Source organism: Canis lupus, chromosome 18, assembly GCF_048164855.1.
Source record: "Canis lupus baileyi chromosome 18, mCanLup2.hap1, whole genome shotgun sequence".
NCBI classification, from domain to species: Eukaryota; Metazoa; Chordata; class Mammalia; order Carnivora; family Canidae; genus Canis; species Canis lupus.
The window spans coordinates 24,263,232-24,288,240 of record NC_132855.1 but is presented as its reverse complement, the minus strand read 5'-3'; the positions used below and the strand labels follow the sequence as shown (position 1 = coordinate 24,288,240).

General features: G+C 40.4%; 1 protein-coding gene across 6 annotated transcripts in view; it reads left to right on the top strand.

The window, feature by feature from the left end:
* Positions 1–24,315: 24,315 nt before the first annotated feature.
* The window catches only part of KLHL7 (kelch like family member 7), a 66,900-nt gene continuing 66,206 nt past the window's right edge, over positions 24,316–25,009 (top strand). For 2 of the 6 annotated variants that reach the window (XM_072783787.1, XM_072783786.1), the window contains exon 1: positions 24,361–24,734. Coding sequence is in view for 1 of the 6 variants with exons in the window: in XM_072783785.1 (XP_072639886.1) it covers positions 24,615–24,734 (120 nt within the window). In the remaining 5 variants the exon portion in view is untranslated. Of the gene's footprint in view, positions 24,735–25,009 lie in introns of all 6 variants that reach the window. The other 4 variants (XM_072783789.1, XM_072783792.1, XM_072783785.1 and 1 more) reach the window with 4 other exon arrangements.

Genomic DNA, 25,009 nt, shown 5'->3' with positions numbered 1-25,009 from the left:
AACCTAGCATTAAAACCCTAAGGTATAACCATTTCCTCAGGCCTTCATTTCCTTATGAAGGTTCTCTTGTCACATAGAATTTATAGTAAACAAACTCTTGTGAATGTCTTTTGTTACAGAGGTCTCAGCCAAAAACTTTGAATGATAGAAAAATAATATATTTATTCCTCAACTACAAACTATTTTGCAACTCTGGCAATTGCAGTGAACTAGTAATAGTACAAATAATTTTGTCCATGCAAATGCAAGTTAATAGTTGAAGGCAATTTACTAATGCCTCTAGATAGGCCCATTTTGCATCTATCTGTAAATTCATTTCAGCTTTTCTTATTGCTTGTAATATGTAGTTCTTTGTGTTGTCCCTTGACCAAGTGGTAACATAGGGCTGGTTCTCTCGTTAATTAATGAGTTAAATAAACTCTTTCTCATAGGCATATGTATACCTATGTGAGAAAATCATATAGATAGAATGCCCTCTTTTAAAAAGTATCTTCTAGTGGGCAGCCCCGGTGGCCCAGTGGTTTAGCTCCACCTTTGGCCCAGGGCATGATCCTGGAGATCTGGAATCAAGTCCCACGTCAGGCTCCCTGCATGGAACCTGCTTCTCCAACTCTGCCTGTGTCTCTGCCTCTTTCTCTCTCTGTCTCTCATGAATAAATAAATAAAATCTATAAAAAATAAAATGTATCTTTTAGCAAGACATAGAAATTGAAAAGAAAAAACTACCTCCTGTCTTTACCAATTAGTTTCAATAAAAAGTAAAAATTGAACAAGTCTATTCAGCTTCACCATCTTTTTATTCACCTTTTTTTGACACTTACTTTAAACCTTTTGAGTATTATGATTAACTTGATAAAAATAATCATTTCATTTTTAGTTTTTCAACATTTAGTCAGTGGGCCATCTTTAATTTTGCTCTGCTGCCCTTTCAGCACTGGTGCTAATGTGTTTTTAAAGAATTCTTGTTTTCTGGCAATAGAAGGATATCTTCTGACGCATTTTCTTTTTCCTGTCACTAATCTTGGAAACTGCTGCAGTCCAAGGAATCCAGGCCCCTTCTAGTGGAGAAAGTATCAAAGACCCAAATCTGAGCATTTGTTGACAGAGGAAGAGTTGGTGAGTGACCAAACACTACTGCAGCTGGGGCATTTGACAAGACGCAGAGCTGGAAAATACACAGCTTTTTAAAGTCTTGAGTTCATACTGATTTGCCCAAGTCTATTAAGTTACTACATTCTACTTTTCTTATCTGCTCTAAGTCTTTCTACCATGTTTCTGCTAAGGAAAGGATGCTAAGGGCAGCCCGGTGGCTCAGCAGTTTAGTGCCACCTTCAGCCCAGGGCCTGATCCTGAAGACCCGGATCGAATCCCACATCGGGTTCCCTACATGGGGCCTGCTTCTCCCTCTGCATGTGTCTCTGCCTCTCTCTCTCTCTCTCTCTCTCTCTCTCTCTGTATGTCTCTCATGAATAAATAAATAAAATAAAATCTTTAAACAACAACAAAAAAGGAAAGGATGCTAAACCCATAGAAAAATACAGAAACCAAGGTTTCCAGATGCAAAGAGGCAGACTTTGGGGGATGGCTGCAAAACAAAGGTTTGTATTTTAATTGTCGTTCATTTTCTTGCTCTATTCTTGTATAGAGAGTTACTTACATTACCAGAGAAGGGAAAAGGGTTTGGGAAAATTGCTTTAGAGACAGAATAAGGACAACATAGGAGCCATGAGCAAGAACTCAAATATTCTGTCTCAAACCATCTTCGTTCCTCTGGGTTCAAACTGGGTCCACAAACTAGATGAAGTATGATATTCATTTTAGCCTCCTCCTTGGCAATGAGAGAGAAGTCCACTTTCTTCAAGGACACTGTAACTGTGGCTTACAAACTCCTAGAGATTTCTCTAAAGTAGGAAATACAATTTTTTTACACCAATGTGGGTGGGAGAGGAGAAAGAGGGTTTCAGTTTGCCCATGAAAATCAGGTATTATTGATTCTAAAGAGTTTTCCTCTCACCAGCTAATTCCCCCACTGAGTTTCCTCCCAGTAAGTGCAGGTTTCATCAGAACAAATTGCATTCTACCCCACCCAGAGGGCAAGGAACCATGACTAATGTGAGTCTGTGGGATCTAAGCAGCAAATATAGCCACATCTGAGTTAGAGGGCTCAGCATCCTCTCAGTTCTCTTGGAAGGCAGCCAGAGGGTGGAGAGAGGCTCCGGCTCCAGTATCACGGATTGGTTTTGCCTTAGCACAGAGCTCACATAACCTGAGCTGACCTTTCTCTCAAAATCTAGATTGTTCCTTGAACAAAAACAGCCAAATCAAACAGTTAAGTGCTCACTCTCTCTCTTACACAGAGATGCTCACACATAAAAACACACGAATGCACATGCAAAATAGGTAAATGTTGTTGCATTACAATAAGATTCTTCCTAAGACTATATCACAGATTACCAGGTAAAGAATAAACTCAAATGAGTTTTACAAACTTTGCAGGAATACGATAGGGTCTAAAACTGATATTATATTTCACTCTTGAAAATGGCTTCTTCCTTGCTTGTCTGAAGCATATAGCAGTTAATGCCAAGAGAGTATGAAGCAACAAAATGCTAGGTTCATACTTGATCACAAGTTAATACTGCCCCCAAGGAAGAGGAGTTATCCTCCAATAATCACAAATGAATCAAATTTGGGAACATATTTAAATTACTGTCTCTGAGGTTAACAGGATACCTCACTGCCCTACTTTTTGAAAAGATACTGAAATTTGAACAGGTAAATTCACAAACTCCATTTCTCCAATTTCACCACATTCCAGTATTGGACAAAGTTCATGGACAAAGTTACATTTGTATGTCTACTATGTGGCAGACCCTATGTTAGGAGTAGAGATACAAAGGCAAGGAGGGAGGGGGGGTCCCTGGGTGGTTCAGTGCGTTGGGTGGCTTGGATCTCAGGATTGTGGGATCCAGCTCGAAATCAGGCTCCTTCCTCAGCATGGAGCCTGCTTGGGATATCCTTTTCCCTCCGCTCCCCTGCTCATGCTCTCTCTTTCTCTCTCTCTCTCCCTCTTTCTTTCTTTCTCTCTCTCTCTCTCAAGTAAAATGAAATTTTTAAAAAGATAAGGAGGGAAAAAAAAAAATCCCTGCCACCAAGATCTCTCTTGGTCCTGGTTTTACAAACTGTTCTCTGGCTCTTGCATTGAGGAGAAGCAGCATCAGTAGTGAAGGCAGCTAGAAAAGGAACAGTCCTTTTGTCTAAATAGACCTCAGTGAGGAATTAGCTGGTAAGCAAAAGAGGTTTCTGAGGAGCCAAAATTGATTTCACACATTCCAAATACTGAAAGTCATGGGTTGAATCCCTAGATATGGCTCCTCCTATCTATTCTTCCTTTACACACAAGTCTAGCAATGATAGTGATGAGAGAGCAGAAGGCAAGCTGAGGACAAAGCACAAGATGACACCCCACAACCTCTCCACCCCCACTCCCAGATGGGATATGTGTGACATTCCTCAGGCATTCCTGGCTGCCCTAAAACTAAGGGAAGGAAAAAACAAATGGTTAACTAATAGAGATCACAGTCCAACAAAACCTAAGTCTCCATCAGTTTACCAACGTCTTGGTGACTTACAAGAAAAAAGCATTCTTATCAATAGCCTAACTTTCAGAGACTCTTACCTCAATTTCCTGGTGCTCTAACATCATCTTTCCTTCATGAGTGATTGTGGGAAACAGAAGCATAAGAAAATGTAAACAAAGTTAGGTTTCTTTGCAACCTACAGCCCATTGACAAGGACTTGTAACAGAAAGAGTAGAACATTCCTTCAGAAAGCTCCTAATTGTCTTAATGTTATTGCCTTACTAGAAGAAAAACAACCTTAAATGGGCCAGGCCTCCAGTATCCTGTAAATCTTCTTTAGCACATGAAAGTCCTTTTGAACACCTCCCTTTTTTTTCTGTCACCTCGCCCAAACCTCAAGTATATAATCAGCCACTCCTCACAACCCTGGTGCAGCAGCTCTTTCTGCCCACAGGTTCTGTCTCCAGGTTGTAATAAAATCACCTTTTTGCACCAAAGACATCTCAGGAATTCTTTCTTGGCTGTCTGCTCCGGACCTCACCAACATTCCAAACTACATCATTGGTATAGGAAAATACTGGCTCCTTTACAGAATAAATTGAGAACTTTCACAGATACTACTAGGAGACTCTGTAGAGGCAAGGTAGAGTGAAACTGAGCAGTCCTGGTTTACCCTCAACTGATTCTAGTGGCCATTATAACTTTGCTTTCAAAGTGTATTTGACGGGGCAGTCCCGGTGGCGCAGCGGTTTGGCGCTGCCTGCAGCCTGGGGTGTGATCCTGGAGACCCAGGATCGAGTCCCATGTCGGGCTCCCTGCATAGAGCCTGTTTCTCCCTCTGCCTGTGTCTCAGTCTCTCTCTCTCTCTCTCTCTCTCTGAATAAAATAAATAAATCTTAAAAATAAACCTCGCCTTCAAAAAAAAAAAGTGTATTTGCCCAACAACTCACAACTGATAAAAGGTCAAATAGTGCTACAGCCTTTTAAATTTGATGGTTACCTGGACGTTTGGGTGGCTCAGCCGTTGGGCGTCTGCCTTCCGCTCAGGGCATGACCCCCAGGTCCCAGGATGGAGTCCTGCATCCAGCTCCCTGCAAGGAGCCTGCTTCTCCCTCCGGTTGTGTCTCGCCTCTCTCTGTGTTTCTCATAGCTAAATGAATAAAATCTTAAGAAAAAAAAAAAAAGTTGAAGTTTACCCTTGAAGGACTTGATGTTATGATTTTATAGCCTTTAGAGAAATTAACCCTAAAGATGTTATGGTTTTATTGCCCTATAGAATGTGAACCAGTTTTGTGTCTCCATTAGTAATGCCTTCTTTTTGCTAATCGTGCAGACATTTGTGTATGTATGTATGTGTGAAAGCATTAATGGAAATCAGCTCTTTTATCTATTTGTCTAATTCTGGTTCCTTCACTACAAAATTTAATTAAAATTAGACACATTCTGATAAACAGCTGTTTAAGAACTTTGCTTTTAAAGCTCTGCATTGTACCACACGTTATCTGACATATTTACCTGCTTTTCCAGGACTGATAGAGGGATGTCTGGGTAGTTCAGGCAGTTAAGCATCTGACTCTTGCTTTTGGCTGAGGTCATGATCTCAGGGTCCTGGGATTGAGCCAGAATTGGGCTTTGCACTCATCTGGGAGTCTGCTTGAAATTCTCTCTCTCCATGTCATTTGCCTCTCCCTCCCTGCGCCTGCTCTCTCTCTCTCTCTCTCTCTCTCAAATAAATAAATCTTTAAAAAAAAAAATTGACAGAGGTTCATAGGTACTTAACCTATGTCATTTTCTTCTTAGCTCCCACCCTGACTATGAAGAAGGGAACCATCTTAACATTCACTTCAGAGTATTGCTTTCTTTCTTTTTTTTTTTTTTATTTTTTTTTTATTTATTTATGATAGTCACAGAGAGAGAGAGAGAGAGAGAGGCAGAGACATAGGCAGAGGGAGAAGCATGCTCCATGCACCGAGAGCCCGATGTGGGATTCTATCCCGGGTCTCCAGGATCGCGCCCTGGGCCAAAGGCAGGCACTAACCCGCTGCGCCACCCAGGGATCCCCAGAGTATTGCTTTCTTGATAGTGTTGATGCCTTTGTGGTTGTGCTATTTCTGTTTCTTATTCATTTTCCTAGAATTAGTGGCAAAACTTAAAATAAGAGGAGCTTATGTTGAGGAGTTATGAGAATATTTTTCCTTTTTTTATTTCTGTTCTAAGATCTCTCATCCCTTTTATTTAAGCGTTGTTAGCAATTTGGTTTATAATTTGGTTTCCAGACAGATTTCCTATGTATTTTCAATATATTCCGCTATCTTGCCATGTCAAGAGGTTCTTTTTGAACCACTTCTTCACAATAATGAAAGATTTCCTTTTTCATGATTTTAATTATTTATTCATGAGAGATATACAGAGAGTGGCAGAGACATAGGCAGAGGAAGAAGCAGGCTCCTTGCAGGGAGCCCGATGTGGGACTTGATTCCACAATTCCAGGATCACACCCTGAGCCAAAGGCAGACACTCAACCACTGAGCCACCCAGGCATCCCAATAATGAAAGATTTTCCCAACAAATTTTGAATGTTGGTACAGCATTGTAACACTTGAAGACTGAATTCATCCTTTGTGGGGATTTAGAAAATCATTGTATTTTTTCCAGTTGTTGTGCCTATTGCTGGAAATGCTTGTGGAATATGGGGAAAGATAGATGGAAGTGGAGGGGAAAAGAATAGAAAATAAGTTTAGAGAAGCTGGAAAGTGCTACCTAGAAGTCTGGTCTGCAAGATCCCAGTGAGAAGGGAGTTGGGGGACAGAATTCCCACTGACTTTATAGGGCCACTCTCCTGTGTGTTTGTAGGGTAGAGAGGAGGGCAATGAGGAAGAATGAAGATAAATCTAAGTGCAGGAGAACAACCATTATTGGGGCGGGGAATGTGCACTGGGAGAAAGAGACAGCAGATGCATATTCAGAACAAGCCAGACAAAGATGTTAAATCTCAGTAGTAAGGAATTCAGAAGCATGTGCTTCTTCTACCCACTTGACCTGAGTTCTGAGGCAGAATTAAATGCCTCAGGCAGAAATCCTTTCATAGAAGGATTCATTGTCATGTTGTCTTCTTAACTAAAACAACATTTCAATTACAAGCTATAGTTACAGTGAATTAGAGTGTGACCCACAGGCATAACAGTCAATTAAGCAATTATAAGAAATGTACCAATCTTCTTGTATTTCCTGTGTTCCAAATAATTCCTTGAGTGCATTTGAGATATTTTCTTTGATTCCTAAGTCTTTTTTATTAGAGCACCTATGTGTATATTTCATATTTTTTAAACTGAGGGTGTGACTATAGTTTTTTACCATCATATAGCTTGGAAGACTAAATATGTTTGGCACTTGAATTGAAAAAAAAAGAACAACTGTGTTCCTGGTCATGGCCACTTGAATAAACCTATTGGCATATGGGCTGAAGACCACCGCCTTGTCCCTTTCCCAACACATTCGAAAGAACGTTGACTCTTTAATAATACTTTCAATATCGAATCTTCTCTTTGAGATTTAGACCCAATATAAATGGTTTTGAAAGACATTTTCTAAACTTCTTGCCTAGATATTGATGTGGGAAACAATGGCAGAAGAAAAATTATTAAGTCTCCTAGCTACTTACAGCCCATTGACAAATCCTTGAAACAGGCAGAGTGACCTTCCTGTAGGGATTCACCTGCCTTGATGTCAATAGTTTGCTAAGGACATAAGGCGATCTTAGCCCAATCCCCAGGATCCTGTAGTTTACTTTAATATAAAAAAATTCCTTTGGAAGCTTTCTTTATCTCTATCCCCCAAGATACGTGTTGGCAATCATCCTCCAAGCATATGGCTCACTGATAGACATCTGAAGGATCTCATGACTAAGGTTTTATTAGACGGTAATAAATGACTTTTTCCCAATAATAGCTAGCCGCCCCCCCCACACACACACACACCAAGGTCCTAGAAACCTTGCTTTCAAAATTCCTGAGAGATTTATACTCTCCCTGGCCCCTTCCCAACTTGAAAGTATGTAATTGGCCTCTCCTCATAACCCTGGTGCAGCTCCTTCTGCCTGTGGGTCCTGTTCCCATGCTTTAATGAAATTGCCTTTTTGCACCAAAGGATGTCTCAAGAATTCTTTCTTGGCCATTGGCTTCAATCCCTAGCATCTCTTCTACATCAGATATTAATTAATTTTTTGGTAATATAACATTGAGAGAGTTAAGGCAATCTAGCCACCCAGAAAACCTCAAATTTGAGATTGGAAAAAAGAATACTGCTTGGCAACTGAATTACTCAGTTAAGAGTTCAGAGCAGAGCCCCATTCACCTGGCCTGTCCTATCATGTTCAAGACTCTTTTTGATCAGCCGTAGGTATGACGAGAGAATAAAGAGATATGTAAGAAATGTGGGAAATAAGTATCCACTCCACCAAAGCAAAGATCTTTTTGCAGTTGACAAAGTAATAACACACAATGGTTTTGATTAATTACTATGTACCAAACACCATACTAGGTACTCTAATTCCCACAACAATCCTGCAAGACACAGATTGTCATCCCCATTTTCTAGCTGAAGAACCTCAGGTTCAGGGAGGTTAAGGAACATGCCTAGGATTGCACAGCTAGTAAGAAGTGAAAGCCAGGATGGAATCAGAATGGCTTGATGCTATTATGCCACTCTGCTTCCTAAAAGTTAAACAACAAAAAAGTTTTGCCTGAGATCAAGGATAGATCCAGGGTCTAATGGTCATATAATTGGCGGGAGAAAACTTCTTTAAGAAAAACAATACAAAAATATCTTTTGCAATTTTTATAAAAATATACAAGCATGTGAATATATTGTGAGGGCCCTTCCTATCATCTGGAAGGGGTCAGAGTAAATAACACTTAAGCTTCATTAACATCATAGATATAGCCCCTCTCTGTTGGGAATTCAACATTTCAGGTTAACTTTGCCTGATTAATAGCGAGAGAAGGTGCTTTTGTAATGCCACAGGATGTTTTGATAGTACCCTCCAATCCCCAAAGGTATTCACTGCTGTTGAAAACTTAGATGCTGCTGGGAAAGACAGTGTATTGACCAACACCTGACAGTACTTTTAGGAGGAATGGAAGTGAGAACTTTCCCTCTCAAGTTCAAAAGAATCAAAATTGTTTGATGAACTTAAACAGCCCAACCCAAATTAGGCAACAAGGTTCCCTAGGAGGTAATTTACCATGAGAACAGGGAAAGACAGATGAAGAGATGAGCTGGGAAAAGTGAATCCCATATCTGGATTCATTACTGAATGTACCCTAACACAGCCAGCGGGAGGCAGACTTGGGCCTGCGTGTACCATAAGCATTTGAAGGTGGTAAGGCTGGGTTATATTGCATAGATCCCATCTGACAATGAATTGTGCATTTCTCTTCTCCCCTGTACAATGAGGAACAACCATAGTCTGGGTTAGGATCTACAATATCCTTGGTGGCATAATTAGAGCCATAGCTCTGAGCCACAGCTGTTTGTCTTGGCCACGGTCAGCAGGCAGCACTGCTGAGGTTCAGCTCCAGCAACAGTAATGATGATACATATGATCACTGGGCGCCAGAAACATAACCTAGTCAAGGTATGTCTTCAAACTGCTGTGATTCCAGAAAACAGTATACCAGGTGTCTTAGCCAACCCTGCATCAGCAGCTCATTCTGGAGTTACAGCATCAGGGCAGTTCCATGGAATCCTCTAGTGTACCATGGAATCCATGGTACACTGACTTTTAGGCTTGCTTTAAAAAAAATTATAGGGCAGCCCCGGTGGCGCAGCGGTTTGGCGCCGCCTGCAGCGCGGGGTGTGATCCTGGAGACCAGGGATCGACTCCCACATCAGGCTCCTTGCATGGAGCCTGCTTCTCCCTCTGCCTGTGTCCCTGTCTCTCTCTGTGTCTCTCGTGAGTAAATAAATGTAATCTTTTTAAAAAAAATATATAGTTAGAATGACAAACATCTGGACATAAATCGGCACCCCTGGGGCTTCTTGCATATACTCAAGGAAGAAAACTCAAAAAGACTGGACCTCCCCCAGTCATGCATGGCACACTAAATTGTTAGTAAAAGGAAATGTGACTGGGAAGGATCATATAGGGACATGTTTTTCCAGGTCACTCTAAATCCTTCCCTTTTGCCTCTGCAGGATCCTTTTTCTCTTTGAGCTATGAATCAGTAATCTACTTTTGCTCATTTGTATTCTTTTCTTGGAGACTTCATTATGCATCTTCAATGATTTACATTCTCTTAAACTCAATTTGCCTAAAACTCACCTCAGCAGAAAATGCTTACAAAATTTTTTTAAAAAGTGAACAAAGGACATAAATAGGCAATCCATGATAGAAAAAACACAAATGGCCAATAAGCATATGAAAAGATATTCAATCTCATTAGGAATTTTTTAAATAGCACTGAAAAATATTCTTTCTGCCTGTCATATTGATAAGGATTTCCCCAAAACCTACGTTTCCACTGTCCTATTTCAAATCTAAAGCTCTTTTTAAAAAGGTGATCCCAATGTCTGCAAGCTTGTTACCAGCTTCCTTTGTCCACTTGGGACTCTTCTCTCCAGGTGAATGATCCCTCCATTCATCAAGTATCTTCACAAAAGGATCAAAGGAGGTCTTCTGACACTTTAGAAAAGCTAAGAAAACAGTATGGGTCCAACAAAATTAACCGATATTCTAAATGTTCATTACTTCACTCTCTCCTGAGAGCAGTGGAAGAGCTGGATAAGAGCTGAAAAGACACTCTTACAAACACTCACCTGACTATTTTCACTTGCTACCATGATGTCTTTGATGCTTTCAGGTGTCTTGTAATCCTAATAGAATCTAAGCTTTTTAGGGAAGGTGGAAGAAGCCCAGGACTATGTTACATATCTTTGACTTCTGCTATAGTATTTCTCACACAGAAGATGTGAGATAAATGTTCATTCATTTCTTGATTACCTTCCACACAGCATAAAAATTTCAAAAATAAATTTAATTCAGAAAGGTGTAGAGATAGCATGGTTGTTAAGCACCTGAAGCCCAGCATTGGGCAGATTTAATTTCCTATCTGGATATTGCCATTTATTAGCTGCTTCTCGACTTTCCTAAGCTTTGTGTTCTTATCTGTAAAATGGGGAGATGGTAGTATGGTTCTTGACACAGAGTATGCACCCAATTAACATTATATTTGAGAAATTATCTTGTAAACAAGCTGTAATATGCAAACCTGTTAAGTCTTTAGATGCTTTTTTTTATAGCAGCAATGTCCACAATAGCCAAAATATGGAAAGAACCCAGATGTCCATTGATAGATGAATTGATAAAGAAGATGTGCTATATATATACAATGGAATATTACCCAGCCATCAAAAAAAAAAAAAAAAAAGAAATCTTGCCATTTGCAACAACATGGATTGAACTAGAGCATATTATGCTAAGCAAAATAACTAAGATAAAGACAAATATATGATTCCCCCATGTGTGGAATTTAAGAAACAATACAGATAAACATAGGGGAAGGGAGGGAAAAATAAAATAAGATGAAATCAGAGAGAAAGAAAAACCGTAAAAGACTCTTAACTATAGGAAACAAATTGAGGGTTGCTGGAGGGGGGTGGGTGGGGAAATGGATACTAGGGTGATGGGCATTAAGGAGGGTACTTGAAGTAATGAACACTAAGTATTATATGAGACTGATGAATCACTGATCTCTACCTCTGAAACTAGTAATATATTATATGTTAATTGGTTTTACATTTTTTTTAAATGGGGATCCCGGGGTGGCGCAGTGGTTTAGCGCCTGCCTTTGGCCCAGGGCGCGATCCTGGAGACCCGGGATTGAGTCCCACGTCGGGCTCCCGGTGCATGGAGCCTGCTTCTCTCTCTGCCTACGTCTCTGCCTCCCTCTCTCTCTCTCTCTCTCTCTCTCTCTGTGTGACTATCATAAATAAATTTTTAAAAAATTTAAATTTTTAAAAAATGAATATGATTTTAAGTTGAAAAATAAAATACCAGGCAAAGCAGATGCCCACTTAAAGAGAAAAAAAATCTTCAGATACTCTTTGAAAGTACTGAGCAGTTCAAAAAAATTAATTAAAAAATAAAAATAAAAGTACTGAGCAGTTCAAATAACAGTGTTTTGCTCACATGTATACAAAATCTCCATGACCTCATAGTTGTTTTTTTTTAAAACAACTGAGGAATAATGGATGTGTAATAAATTGCACATATTTAAAGTATACAATTTGATAATTTATATGTAATAATACTAATACCAAATATATATATATCACATTATGAACACTTAGGTTGTTTCCATATCTTTGGCTATTGTGATTAATGCTTCAATGAATGTGGGAGTGCAGATGTGTCTTTGAAATCCTGATTCGTTTCCTTTGGATATATATGCAGAAGTGGGATTCCTGAATCATATGGTGGTTCTATTTTTAACTTTCTGAAGAACTTTCATACTGTTTTCTATAGTTGCTGTACATTTTCACCAGCAGTGCAAGAGGATTCCCTTTTCTCACATCCTTGCAACTTGTTATCACTTGTCTTTTTGATGATGGCCATTCTAACAGGTGTAATGTGATCCCTCACTGCAGTTTTGATTTGCATTTTCCTAATGTTTAGTTGAGCACCTTTTAATGTATCTATTAGCCACTTGTATGTCTTCTTTGGAAAAATGTCCATTCAGGTTCTCTACCCATTTAAAAATCTGATTGTTTTTTGCAATTGAGTTGTATGGTTATTACATATATAGTTTGAATATTATATAATTTGAATATTAATATCAACTAGTTTGTTTGAAAATATTTTCTCCCACTCTGTAGATTGTCTTTTCATTTTGTTAATTCTTTTGCTGTGCTGAAACGTTTTAGTTTTGTGTAGTCCCACTTACTTATTTTTGCCTTGATTGCTTGTGCTTTTGATGTCATATCCAAAAAAGTTATTGTCAAGACCAAAGTCATGGAATCTTTGACCAACATTTTCTTCTAGGAATTTTATAGTTTCCACGCTTATGTTTAATTCCCTAGTTCACCTTGAGTTAATTCTTATCAGTAGTGAAATTTAAGGGTCCAATTTCATTCTTCTGCATGAGATTATCCTGTTCTTTTTCAAGACACTTATTATAGCTCCCTTTTCAACTATTAGTTGACCTTACAGGTAAGGATTTATTTCTGGGCTCTCAATTCTATCCCATTGCTTTATGAGCATATTTCATGCCAGTACCATACTGTTTTGAGTATTACAGCTTTATAGGACAGTTCAAAATTGCTAAGTGTGGTCCCTCCAATTTTGTTCTTTCTCATCATTGCTTTGGTTATTCAGGGTCTTTTGTGACTCCATAAAATTTTTAGCATTCTTTTTTCCATTTCTGTGAAAAATGCCACTGGAATTTTGACAACAATTGCATGGATCTATAGATGGCTTTGGGCAGTAGGAATACTTAACAATATTAATTTTTCTAATCCATGAGTGTGGGATATCTTTCCATTTCTTTGTGAATTTTCCAATTTTCCTCTTGTTATTGATTTCTGTTTTCATATTATTGTGGTCAGAGAAGATACTTGGTATGATTTCAATCTTCTTAAGTTGCTAAGACTTGTTTTGTGACCTCCCATATGATCTATCCTGGAGAATGTTTTATGTGTGCTTGAAAAGAATGTATATTCTACTGTTGCTGGATGGAATGCTCTGTGTATGCTTTATATACTAGTAGGTCTATTTGTCTATTTGGTCTAATGTATAGTTTAAGTTCAAAATTTTCTTTTTAATAGTCTATCTATTGTTGAAAGGAGGGTATTGAAGTCACTTAGTATCATTGTGGTTTTTTTGTTTTTTTGTTTTGTCTATTTTCCCCTTTAGATCTGTTATTATTTGCTTAATACATTAGGTGCTCTAATGTTGAGTGTATATGTATTTACAATCATTATATACTCTGGATTTATTTTCTCCTTTACCATTATATAATGACCTTCTTTGTCTCTTGTCACAGCTTTTGAGTAAAAATCTATTTTGTCTGATATAAGTACAGCTAACCCTGTACTCTTTTGGCTTCATCTGCACAGAATTTTTTTACAACCCTTTTCTTTGAGCTTAAGTGTGTCCTTAAAAATGAAGTGAGTTGGGAAGCCCCAGTGGTGCAGTGGTTTAGCACCGCCTGCAGCCCAGGGCGTGATCCTGGAGACCCAGGATACAGTCCCACATCGGGCTCCCTGCATGGAGCCTGCTTCTCCCTCTGCCTGTGTCTCTGCCTCTCTCTCTCTAGCTGTGTCTCTATGAATAAATAAATAAAATCTTTAAAAAAAAAATGAAGTGAGTTTCTTGTAGGCAGTATATTGTCCAGTCTTGCTTTTTCATCCATTCAGTCACTTTATGCCTTTTGATTAGATAATTTAATCTACCTAAAGTTAATTATTCATACAGAAGACTTACTAAAGCCATTTTTCTCATTGTTGTCAGGCTATTTTGTAGTTCTCTTGTTCTTTGTAAAAAAGATTTATTTATTCACTTGAGGGGGGAGGGGCAGTGGAAGAGGGAGAGGGAATCCTAAGCAGACTTCCCCCTGAAATTGGAGCTTGATGTGGGACTCAATCCCAGGACCTGTCTCATGACCTGAGACAAAAATCAAGAGTTAGACACCCAACCGACCAAGCCACCCAGGTGCCCCTGTAATTCTCTTGTTCTTTTCTTCCTCTCTCACTTTCTTTGTGAATTGACAATTTTCCATAGTGGTATGCTTTGACTTCTTCTCTTCGTCTTTTGTATATTTATTGTAGGTTTCTACATTTTACCATGAGGCTATATAAAACATCTGATAGTATATTTATAGTATATTTTATACTGATAGCAACTTAACTCCAATTGCATACCAAAACTCTACCCTTTTAGCCTTTAATGTTTTTGATGTCACATATTTCTTATATTGTTTATTCATTAGCAAATTATTGTAGCTATAGTTATTTTTAATACTTTTATCCTTTAACCTTTTTATGAGGGTTAAATGGTAAACACATCACTGTATTATCCTATTAGAATATTCTGAATTTGACTACATACTTACCTTTACCTGCATGCTGTATATTTTCATATGTTACCAATTAGCAATTAGCATCCTTTCATTTCATCTTAAAAAATTCCTTGCAGCATTTCTTGCAAGGCAAGTCTAGTAATGATGAACTCCCTGTTTTTGTTTGTCTGAGAGTCTTTATGTCCTTCATTTCTAAAGGATGACTTTGCTGGATAAAGTATTCTTGGATGGCAGGTTTTTTTCTTTCAGCTCTTTGAATATATCATCCTACTTGCTATTTTAAGATTGCTGCTAAGAAATCTGCTGATAGACTTATGGGGGTTCCCTTGTAAGAGACAAGTTTCTTTTTTCCTGCCACTTTCAAGATAGTCTCTTTTTTTTTTTTAATTTTTGACAATTTTATTACACTGTGTCTTGGAGATCTTTTTGAATTGAATTCTTAGGGGGACCTAAAAAGCTTTATGACCTTGGGTGACCAAATCTGATATAATAAGTACAGCTAACCCTGTATTCTTTTGGCTTCATCTGCACAAAATTTTTTTACAACCCTTTTCTTTGAGCTTATGTGTGTCCTTAAAAATGAAGTGAGTTTCTTGTAGGCAGTATATTGTCCAGTCTTGCTTTTTCATCCATTCAGCCACTTTATGCCTTTTGATTAGATAATCTAATCTACTTAAATTTAGATTAAATTAAATTACTTTAAATCTACTTAAATTTAGATTAAATTTCTGCTGAGAAATCTGATGATAGACTCATGGGAGTCCCCTTGTAAGAGACAAGTTTCTTTTTCCCTGCCACTTTTAAGATAGTCTCTTTATTTTTGATTTTTGACACTTTTATTACACTGCGTCTTGGAGATCTTTTTGGGTTTTGTTTTGTTTTGTTTTGTTTTTTAAAGATTTTATTTATTTATTCATGAGAGGCAGAGAGAGAGAGAGAGGCAGGGGCACAGGCACAGGCAGAGGGAGAAGCAGGCTCTACACAGGGAGCCCGATGCGGACCCGATCCCAGGACTCCAGGATCACGCCCTGGGCCGAAGGCAGGCGCTAAACCGCTGAGCCACCCAGGGATCTTGGAGATCTTTTTGAATTCTTAGGGGGACCTATAAAGCTTCATGCCTTGGGTGACCAAATCTCTCCCCAGATTTGAGAAGTTCTTAGCCATCAATTCTTTAAATAAGCCTTCTCCCCCACAACCCCTCTTCTCCTCTCTTCTCTATTTGTGACTGCAGTAATTCACAGACCACTTCTTTTGATAGTATTCTATAGTTCATGTACATTTTGTTCCATCTTTTCCATTCTTTTTTCTTTGTTCTCCTCTTACTGGATAATTTCAAAGGTCTTGTCTTCCACTTCATAGATTCTTTCTTCTGTTTGATCCATTCTGTTGTTGATGTTCTCTGTTGTTGTTGCTACAGTTTTTCCAACTTCATTCATTGTATTCTTCACCTCTAATACTTCTGTTTGGTTCTTTTTTATGATTTCTATCTGTTTGGTAAACTTTTCATTTTGTTCATGTATTGTTTTCTTAATTTCATTGAATTATCTCTGTGTTTTCTGTTGGCTCATTGAGCTTCCTTAAAAAATTATTTTGAGGGACACCTGGGTGGCTTAGTGGTTGAGCATCTTCTTTCAGCTCAGAGTGTGATCCCAGGGTCCAGGGATGGAGTCCTGCATTGGGCTCCCTGCAGGGAGCCTGGTTCTTCCTCTGCCTATGTCTCTGCCCTCTCTCTGTGTCTCTCATGAATAAATAAATATATTTTTTTTAAAAGTTATTTTGGGGATGCCTGGGTGGCTCAGTGGTTGAGCATCTGCCTTTGGCTCAGGTCGTGATCCCAGAGTCCCGGGATTGAGTCCCACATTGGGCTTCCTGCATGGATCCTGTTTCTCCCTCTGCCTATGTCTCTGCCTCTCTCTCTCTCTCTCCTCCCTCTGTGTCTCTCATGAATAAATAAAATGTTTAAAAAAATAAATTAAAAAAATTAAAAAGTTATTTTGAACTCTTTATCAGGTAAATCACAGATCTTCATGTTTTGGGGGTTGGTTACTGAAAAATTGTTGTGAGGGGCACTTGGGTGGCTCCATTGGTTAAACGTCCAACTATTGATTTTGGCTCAGGTCTTCATCTCAGGGTCGTGTGTCCAAGCCCCACATTGGTCTCCACACTGAGCATGGAGCCTACTTTTTTAAAAAGGTGGGTGGGCACTCCAGGTGGCTCAGCAGTTTAGCACCGCCTTCAGCCCAGGGCCTGATCCTGGAGACCCGGGATCAAGTCCTACGTCGGGCTCCCTGCATGGAGCCTGCTTCTCCTTCTCCCTCTGCCTCTCTCTCTTTGTGTGTGTGTGTGTCTCTCATGAATAAATAAAATCTTTAAAAAATAAAAATAAAAATTATAAAAAATAAAAAAGGTGCGTGCCTAAGTGGCTCAGTCAGTTGAGCATCCAGCTCTTGATTTTGGCTCTGTTCTTAGGTTGAAATTGAGCCTTGCATCAAGCTCCATACTTAGCACTGAGTCTGCTTGGGATTCTCTCCCTCTGCCTCTCTCCCTGTGCTCACACACTCTCTCTCAAATAAATAATCTTTAAAAAATAAAATTTTTAAAAAAATGTTGTGATCTTAGGTGATGTCATGTTTCCTTGATTTTTCATGTTTCTTGAAGTTTTGTGTTGCTATCTTTACATCTGAAGTGGCAGTCCCCTTCCCCCTGTCTTTACTGACTGACTGGAAGAGCCGTACCTGCTAGGCCCTGCTATGGATACTGAGGCTGCTAGGGATACTAGGGATACTGAGGCTGTCTCAGACCTTCTATGAATATGCTTGCTTCATGTCTATTGCTCCCTCTTGTGGCAGAATTCTTAAATTCATATGCCTTGTCTTGGTCAAGTGTTGACAGCCTCCCTTATGTTTTCCCAAAGGAAGCACTAAATTCTCAAATTTGTGGTCTCTCCCAGGCTTACAGATCTGGGCTTTCTGTATGTGCTCACTAGCTGTCTGCAAAAGCTTTCTCTCACTACTATCGGGAGTGTGCTCAGGGACCTGGCCATGGGGTATAAGTGTATGTAGGTGAGGCAAAGAGAGTGCTGGGGGTACCTGTGAGCCAACTGTGGGGGATCTGCAAACAAGACATCCCCAGTGGTTCATGGGAAAGCCTCCCAATGGAGTCCATGTCAGGGTTAAAGGATCTGTGTCCCTTACAGTCATCCCGATTCCTGCTTGCTATTCTCCCAGCTACTCACCACTTCTACCCTCTCACCACCACCACCGACCACCCTCATGCAGCTCCTGACTCAGTACTCTGGATTGGGATTAGGGATAAATGAGTCTTTTTGGCAGCATCCTACACAGATGGAAAAGCTAGGTGTTCACTCACATACTTTTAATTTCCCCTGTGGGGGAAAATCAGGAGCTGAGATGGGTTTTCTTAGTACTGAGCTGCACTACCTTGTAGGACAGTTGATGCAAATAGAGTCAAACTGTTCCTCTTAACCTCACCAACGCATTCAGTCTTGAATTTTGTTTGGGCTCCAAAGTGTGTTAGATCTTATCTGCTTGACCCTTGGACTTCCACAAAGGCTCTCTCATCTGCTTGAATCGATGTTCTCCAGGAGTTCCTGACTGTGGATAAGGGAGGCAGAAGCCAGTTCAAGGGCTACTTCAGTTTTCACAGCCTGGACTGAGGGCTGTATGGCTATTACCTAACCCACAAGTAGGCAAGTTCCTTCCCAGATCCCTTGGGGTATGGTGCTGGTAACAGAACCAAAGCCAAACAAGGCTGTAGCTAAGTCTTCAGAGGTATGGGACTACAGTATGTAGGTCAGCTGTCTAGTTGCAGGCCTGTCCTCCCAAAACAGCTCTCCTAATTCTTGGACTGCATAGGAGTTTTACAATCTCCTAACTGAATCCTGCAGCTTTCACAAAGGCACTTTTGTTCATGAATGGATATCAAATTGTCGTTGTTGAGGAGGGAATATAAGTAAGGGAAGTCTTATTCAACCATCTTGCTGACATCGCCATTAGAGCTTCCTCAAATTTTTCTTCATGCCCCTTTGTAATCCTTCCCTTTTGTCCCTCCCCGACCCCAACCCATAGCCCAGGCAACCACTGATCCGCTTTCTATCAATACAGACTAGTTTGCATTGTCTAGAATTATATAAACAGACTCATACAATGCATTTTTTTTGCCTGCCTTCTTCTACTGAGCAAAATTATTTTGATATTCATCCATTTTTTGCATGTATCCAAATTTGTTCCTTTTTATTGGTGCAAAGTATTCCAATGTATGGATATATCACTCTTTTTTTTTTTAATATCTTCACAGTTGAACATGGAATTGTTTCCAGTTTCAGGGTTTATACATAAGTCTTCTATAAATATTATTTATTTATTTATTTATTTATTTATTTATTTATTTATTTATTTATTTATTTATTTATGATAGTCACAGAGAGAGAGAGAGGCGCAGAGACACAGGCAGAGGGAGAAGCAGGCTCCATGCACTGGGAGCCCGATGTGGGATTCGATCCCGGGTCTCCAGGATCGCGCCCTGGGCCAAAGGCAGGCGCCAAACCGCTGCGCCACCCAGGGATCCCTATAAATATTTTTAAATAAATCTTTATAGGGCATATGCTTTCACTTCTCTGGTGTAAATACCTATAGGTTGAATGAGTGATTTATCTAGTGGGCATATGCTTACTTTTTAAAAAAAACTCCCAAGCACTTTATTAATTAGCTTCCTTTGGTTCAGGTGTTCAACTTTGACCCAATAAGCTGTACCAAGTGTAAGTAAGGTCCCGTAGAACAAGTGCATCTTTAGGCTGCATACTATAAGTAGATGGAGAATTGAGTAATTCATGGAAAATAAGAATGGGCTAACCCGATGCCTCAAAAGACAGAATACTGTGGCAAAGTTGGTTAGGTTCAAGCAATAGGTACAGCAAAGTCTTTGCCGAACACTTCATATGCAAATATATTGTAGATTTTCTCTAAGAACAGCTATCTTATTTCCCAAAGTTGTAATCACAGGGATCCTATTTTAGGGGGAGGTAGGGATGGTTCATAGCATTAGTATTCTGAGGAACACATTTTGGCAATTCTGGATTAAATAAGAATAGTGAAATTATTAACTCGGTGAAGTAATATTATTTGTCTCAGGGTAGCACCAACTTAAGCATTTTTGTAATTTTTATATCAGTTCTGTGTGGCAGGTTATATTCTTACAAATAAAGAGACTGAGGCATAAGAGAAGTTGAGCAATTTGCCCAAAGTTGAATGAGTAAAGAGTGGGGGTGCTTGACTGGCATCAGGCAAAGTTTCATGCTTAACCTCTGTGTACTATACTGAAGTCTATTAAGTGTGCAATAGCATTATGTCTTAAAAAACAACATACATACCTTATTTTAAAATATTTTTATTGGGGTACCTGGGTGGTTCAGCTGGTTAAGTAGCTGACTCTTGGATTTCCTCTCAGGGTCCTGGGATTGAGCTCTGTATGACTGTGCTCTGTGGGGAGTCTGCTTGGGATTCTCTCTCACCCTCTCCTGCTGCCCCTTCCCCCAACTTATGCATATGATCTCTCATTCTCTCTCAAAAATAAATAAATCTTTTTTAAAAATTAAAAATATAATTTTATTGCTAAAAATCGGTAATCATCATCTGAACTCTCAACCAGCCAAAATCTTTTTCTGGTGGAGGGTCTTGCCTCAATGTTGATGGTTGATGACTGGTCAGGGTGGTGGCTACTAAAGGCTGTGTAATTTCTTAAAATAAGACAACAATGAAGTTTGCTGCCTCAATGGACTCTTCCTTTCACAGCTGATTTCTCTGTAGCATGTGATGCTCTTTTAAAAAATTTTTTAAAAGATTTTATTTATTTGACAGAGAGAAAAAACACAAGCAGGAGAGGGGAGGGGCAGAGAGAGAGGGAGAAGCAGATTCCCTGCTGAGCATGGAGCTCCATCCCAGGACCCTGAGATCATGACCTGAGCCAAAGGCAGACACTTAACTGGCCGAGCCATCTAGGCACCTCTAAAATAATGTTTTAAGATATTTCAGTATAGTTCCTAGAAGATTTTATTTATTCATGAGAGACACAGAGAGAGGCAGAGACATAGGCAGAGGCAGAAGTAGGCTCCTCACAGGGAGCCCGATGTGGGACTCGATTCCTGGACCAGGATCACGCCCTGAGCCAAAGGCAAACACTCAACCACTGAGCCACCCAGGTGTCCCAGCATAGTTCCTGGAAAGGAAAGTGCTCTATAATGAATAAGTTACTTAGTAGCTCATTGTTCAGAAATACTTTCTAAAACATGAGTTACAAATGCTTTTTTTAAAAATAAATTTATTTTTTATTGGTGTTCAATTTACCAACATACAGAATAACACCCAGTGCTCATCCCGTCAAGTGCCCCCCTCAGTGCCCGTCACCCATTCACCCCCACCCCCCGCCCTCCTCCCCTTCCACCACCCCTAGTTCGTTTCCCAGAGTTAGGAGTCTTCATGTTCTGTCTCCCTTTCTGATATTTCCCACACATTTCTTCTCCCTTCCCTTATATTCCCTTTCACTATTATTTATATTCCCCAAATGAATGAGAACATATAATGTTTGTCCTTCTCCGATTGACTTACTTCACTCAGCTACAAATGCTCTTAATGACATCTAAAATGATGAATACTTTCCAGAACATTTTCAATTTACTTTGCTCAAATTCATCAGAGGAATCACTATCTATGGCAGCTATAGCCTTATTAATTGTATTTCTCAAATAATAAGACTTAAAAGTCACAATTACTCTTTGATCCACAGGCTGCAGAATGGATGTGGTATTAGCAGGCATGAAAACATTAACCTTGTTTTACAGCTCCATCAGAGCTCTTGAGTGACCAGGAGTATTGTCAGTGAGAAATCATATTTTGAAGGGAATCTTTTTTTCTGAGCAGATCTCAAAGGTGAACCTAAAATATTAAGTAAGCCATGTTGTAAACAGATGTCTCATCTCCCAGGCTTTGTTGTTCCATGTATAGTGCACAAGCTGAGTAAATCTAGCATAATTCTTGAAGGCCCTAGGATTTTCGGAATGGTAAATGAGCATTGGCTTCAACTTAAAGTCACCGGCTTCATTAGCCCCTAACAAGAGAGTAACTCTGTCCTTTGAAACTTTAAAACCAGGCATTGATTTTTCTTCTTTAGCTATAAAAATCCCAAATAGCATCTTCTTTCAATAGAAGGCTGTTTCACCTACACGAAAAATCTGTTGTTTGATGTAGCCACCTTCATTAATTATCTTAGCTAGATCTTCTAAATAACTTGCTACAGCTTCTACATCATCACTACTTCATCTTACACTTTTGTGTTATGGACATGGCTTCTTTCCTTAACCTCACAAACCAATCTGTTAGCATAAAATTCCTGAAGCTCATTCAACCTTCACAGAATTGAAGAGAGTTAGGAGCTTGCTCTGGATTAGGCTTTGGCTTAAGGGAATGCTGTGGCTTGTTTGATTTTCTATCCATACTACTAGAACTTTCTCCATATAAGCAGTAAATCTGTTTCACTTTCTTACCATTTGTGTGTTCACTGGAGTAACACTTTTAATTCCCTTTAAGAATTTTCTTTCACATTCCTAAGTTGGCCAATAGTTTGGTACACGAGACCTAGGTTTGGGCCAATCTCAAGCTTTCAACATGCCTTCCTCACTAAGCTTAATCATTTCTAGCTTTTGATTTAAAGTGAAAGACCTGTGACTTCTTCCTCTCACTTGAACACTTAGAAGTCATTATAGGGTTATTAATTGGCCTAATTCCCATTCTGATGTGTCTCAGGGAATATGGAGGTCTAAAAAGAGAGAGACAGGGAAACAGCTGATTGGTGGAATAGTCAGAACACACACATTTATTAAGTTCACCATCTTATATAAAGGTGGTTTGTGGTACCCCAAAACAATTAGAATGGTAACGTCAAAGATCACTGATCAAGAGCACCATAAGAAATATAGAATGATGAAAAATATGAAATACTGTTACAATTACCAAAATGTGGCACACAGACACAAAATGAGCAAATGCTGTTGGAAAAATATTGCTGATAGACTTGCTCAGTACAAGTGTTGCCACAAACCTTTAAATTGTAAAAAAAAAAAAAAAAAAAAAAGGCAATAACTGTGAGGTATAATGAAGAATAAAATGAGGTATATTCTGCAGTATGTGAAAGAAATGTTTCAAGTAGGATGATTGCTGTTCCTTGTTTCTTTTGCCTTGTTACAGAATAGTATTCCATTTCATCTCTCACATTTCTACCTTTGAATCATGGATCCTTAGTGTCTCCCAAGGGCTTATCCACTTCCTTTCAATTTTTAACAGAAATTTGTTTTTAAGATTTTTAAAATTTATTTATTCATGAGAGAGAAAAACAGAGAGAGGCAGAGACACAGGCAGAGGGAGAAGCAGACCCCATGCAGGGAGCCCGATGTGGGACTCGATCCCGGGACCCCAGGATCACCGCCTGGGCCAAAGGCAGGTGCTCCACCGCTGCGCCACCCGGGCATCCCTAAAAGAAATGTTTAAACACACTCCTATTCTTCAGCGTTCTGGGTCATTTAATAAAGTAAACAAAATTTTCCTTGTTTCTCGTTTCATGAGGAACGAATGGTTTCTCTCTCCAGGGTCCACTCCAGAACCTCAAGCCATTGACTAGTTAAAATAGAAAATCTAAGAACCTCTAGATTAAGAGAAGAAAGATAAAGAGCACATAGGCATAAATAAATGCCTTACTCTTTGATAAAAATGGAGGCGCCACTTGCTCTTTCATTTGAGTTACTGTGTATCATTTGTCCTCAAGAGAAAGCATAATACTTCAGTAGTGTAAATTATTTCCCATAAAGCATGTCTCCGTCTATACCTGCATAGACCTAGGTAGAAAATTAAGAGGATATGTAGAAAATGCTCAGAATGTAAAATAATGTACCATTTCAAATCATCTTGTATACTACCATACACTGGAAAGAAATTATTATAGTTTGTTGTTGTTGTTTTTTAAGGCCTTTTCATGAGCTCTGTGATTGAGCTTCGTGTCCCGGTAGAATCCTTGGGGAAGACACACTGGACTAATTTAAGATTTTTTTTTTTTTTTTGGAGCTGACACCTGAAACAGCAGGTAAACCAGCCTAAATAAGCAGGCATTCCACATCAAGGAGACGCCGTCGGGACTGGGTGCTTTTGCTTTATGAATCCCAAGTAAATAACTCTCGTGTTGCATATATTATGCCTTTCGTTTGCAGTACGTGATCATCTTTCATCCTGTAATAAGTATACATCGAGCGCCTACAATTTGCCAGTGTCTGATGCTGCAGGGAAGAAAACACCAACCCGGTTCCTCCGGTGCTTACTCTAACGGGAGACATCCTCCTGCGTCCTACCGCCTACGTATCCAAAAAAAAAAGAAAGAAAGAAAAGAAAATTTCGCTACAAAAATCTAAATTCGTCAAACCTGACTTGGGCAAACGGAAGAGCACGCACGCCCTTGGAGCCGCTGCAAGTCGAAATCCCGCCGGCCCCCGACGGCGACAAACACGCCCGCGCCGCGCCTCGCCTCGTCGCGTCGCGTCGCGTCACGTCACGTCACGCCGCCCGGGAGCCGCGCGCAGCTGTGACGCACAGGCCCCGCCCCCTGCTCCCGCCGTAGCGCCCCCGCCCCCGCGCCCCCTCCGCGAGTGAAGTGCGCAGACTCCTCGGCCCGGCTCCGGTTCTGTCGGGACGCCGCCGAGCCCGCGACGTCGCCTCCCGGTGAGTTTCTGAGGGGGCCCGCCAGGCCTTGTCGTTCCGCCGTGGCCGCGCCGGCAGTAGGGCGCTGCAGCCGCAGTCCCGGCCGCGGTGTTTGGTAAACAGAAGCCCCAGCGTGCCCGCAGCGTGCGACCAACCCCTCGCTCGGCCCGGCCAACCCCGGGCGTGAACCGAGCTGACGGAGGATGGCAGCCTCCGGGGTGGAGAAGAGCAGCAAGAAGAAGACCGAGAAGAAACTTGCTGCTCGAGAAGAAGCTAAATTGTTGGCGGGCTTCATGGGCGTCATGAATAACATGCGGAAACAGGTACCGCCTTTGTGGGAGGGACGGGCGCCGGGGGGGGGGGTCCGGGACTCGCGCCCGGGGGACCGCGGCTCTCCTCCGCGGTGCTCGCCCTTCCTGCCATTTTCCGCACGCCAGCCACCCTGCGGTGTGCGGTGTGCGGTGTGCGGTGTGGTGGCGGCGGGTCTCGTTAGGCCGTTCTCGAGCGCTAGCGTGCCCGTCTGCTGATGCTGCGGGGGACTGACTCCTCGGGCTGGCGTTCGGCAAAGCGCGTCGGTTGTGTAACAGCTCTGCCCTAC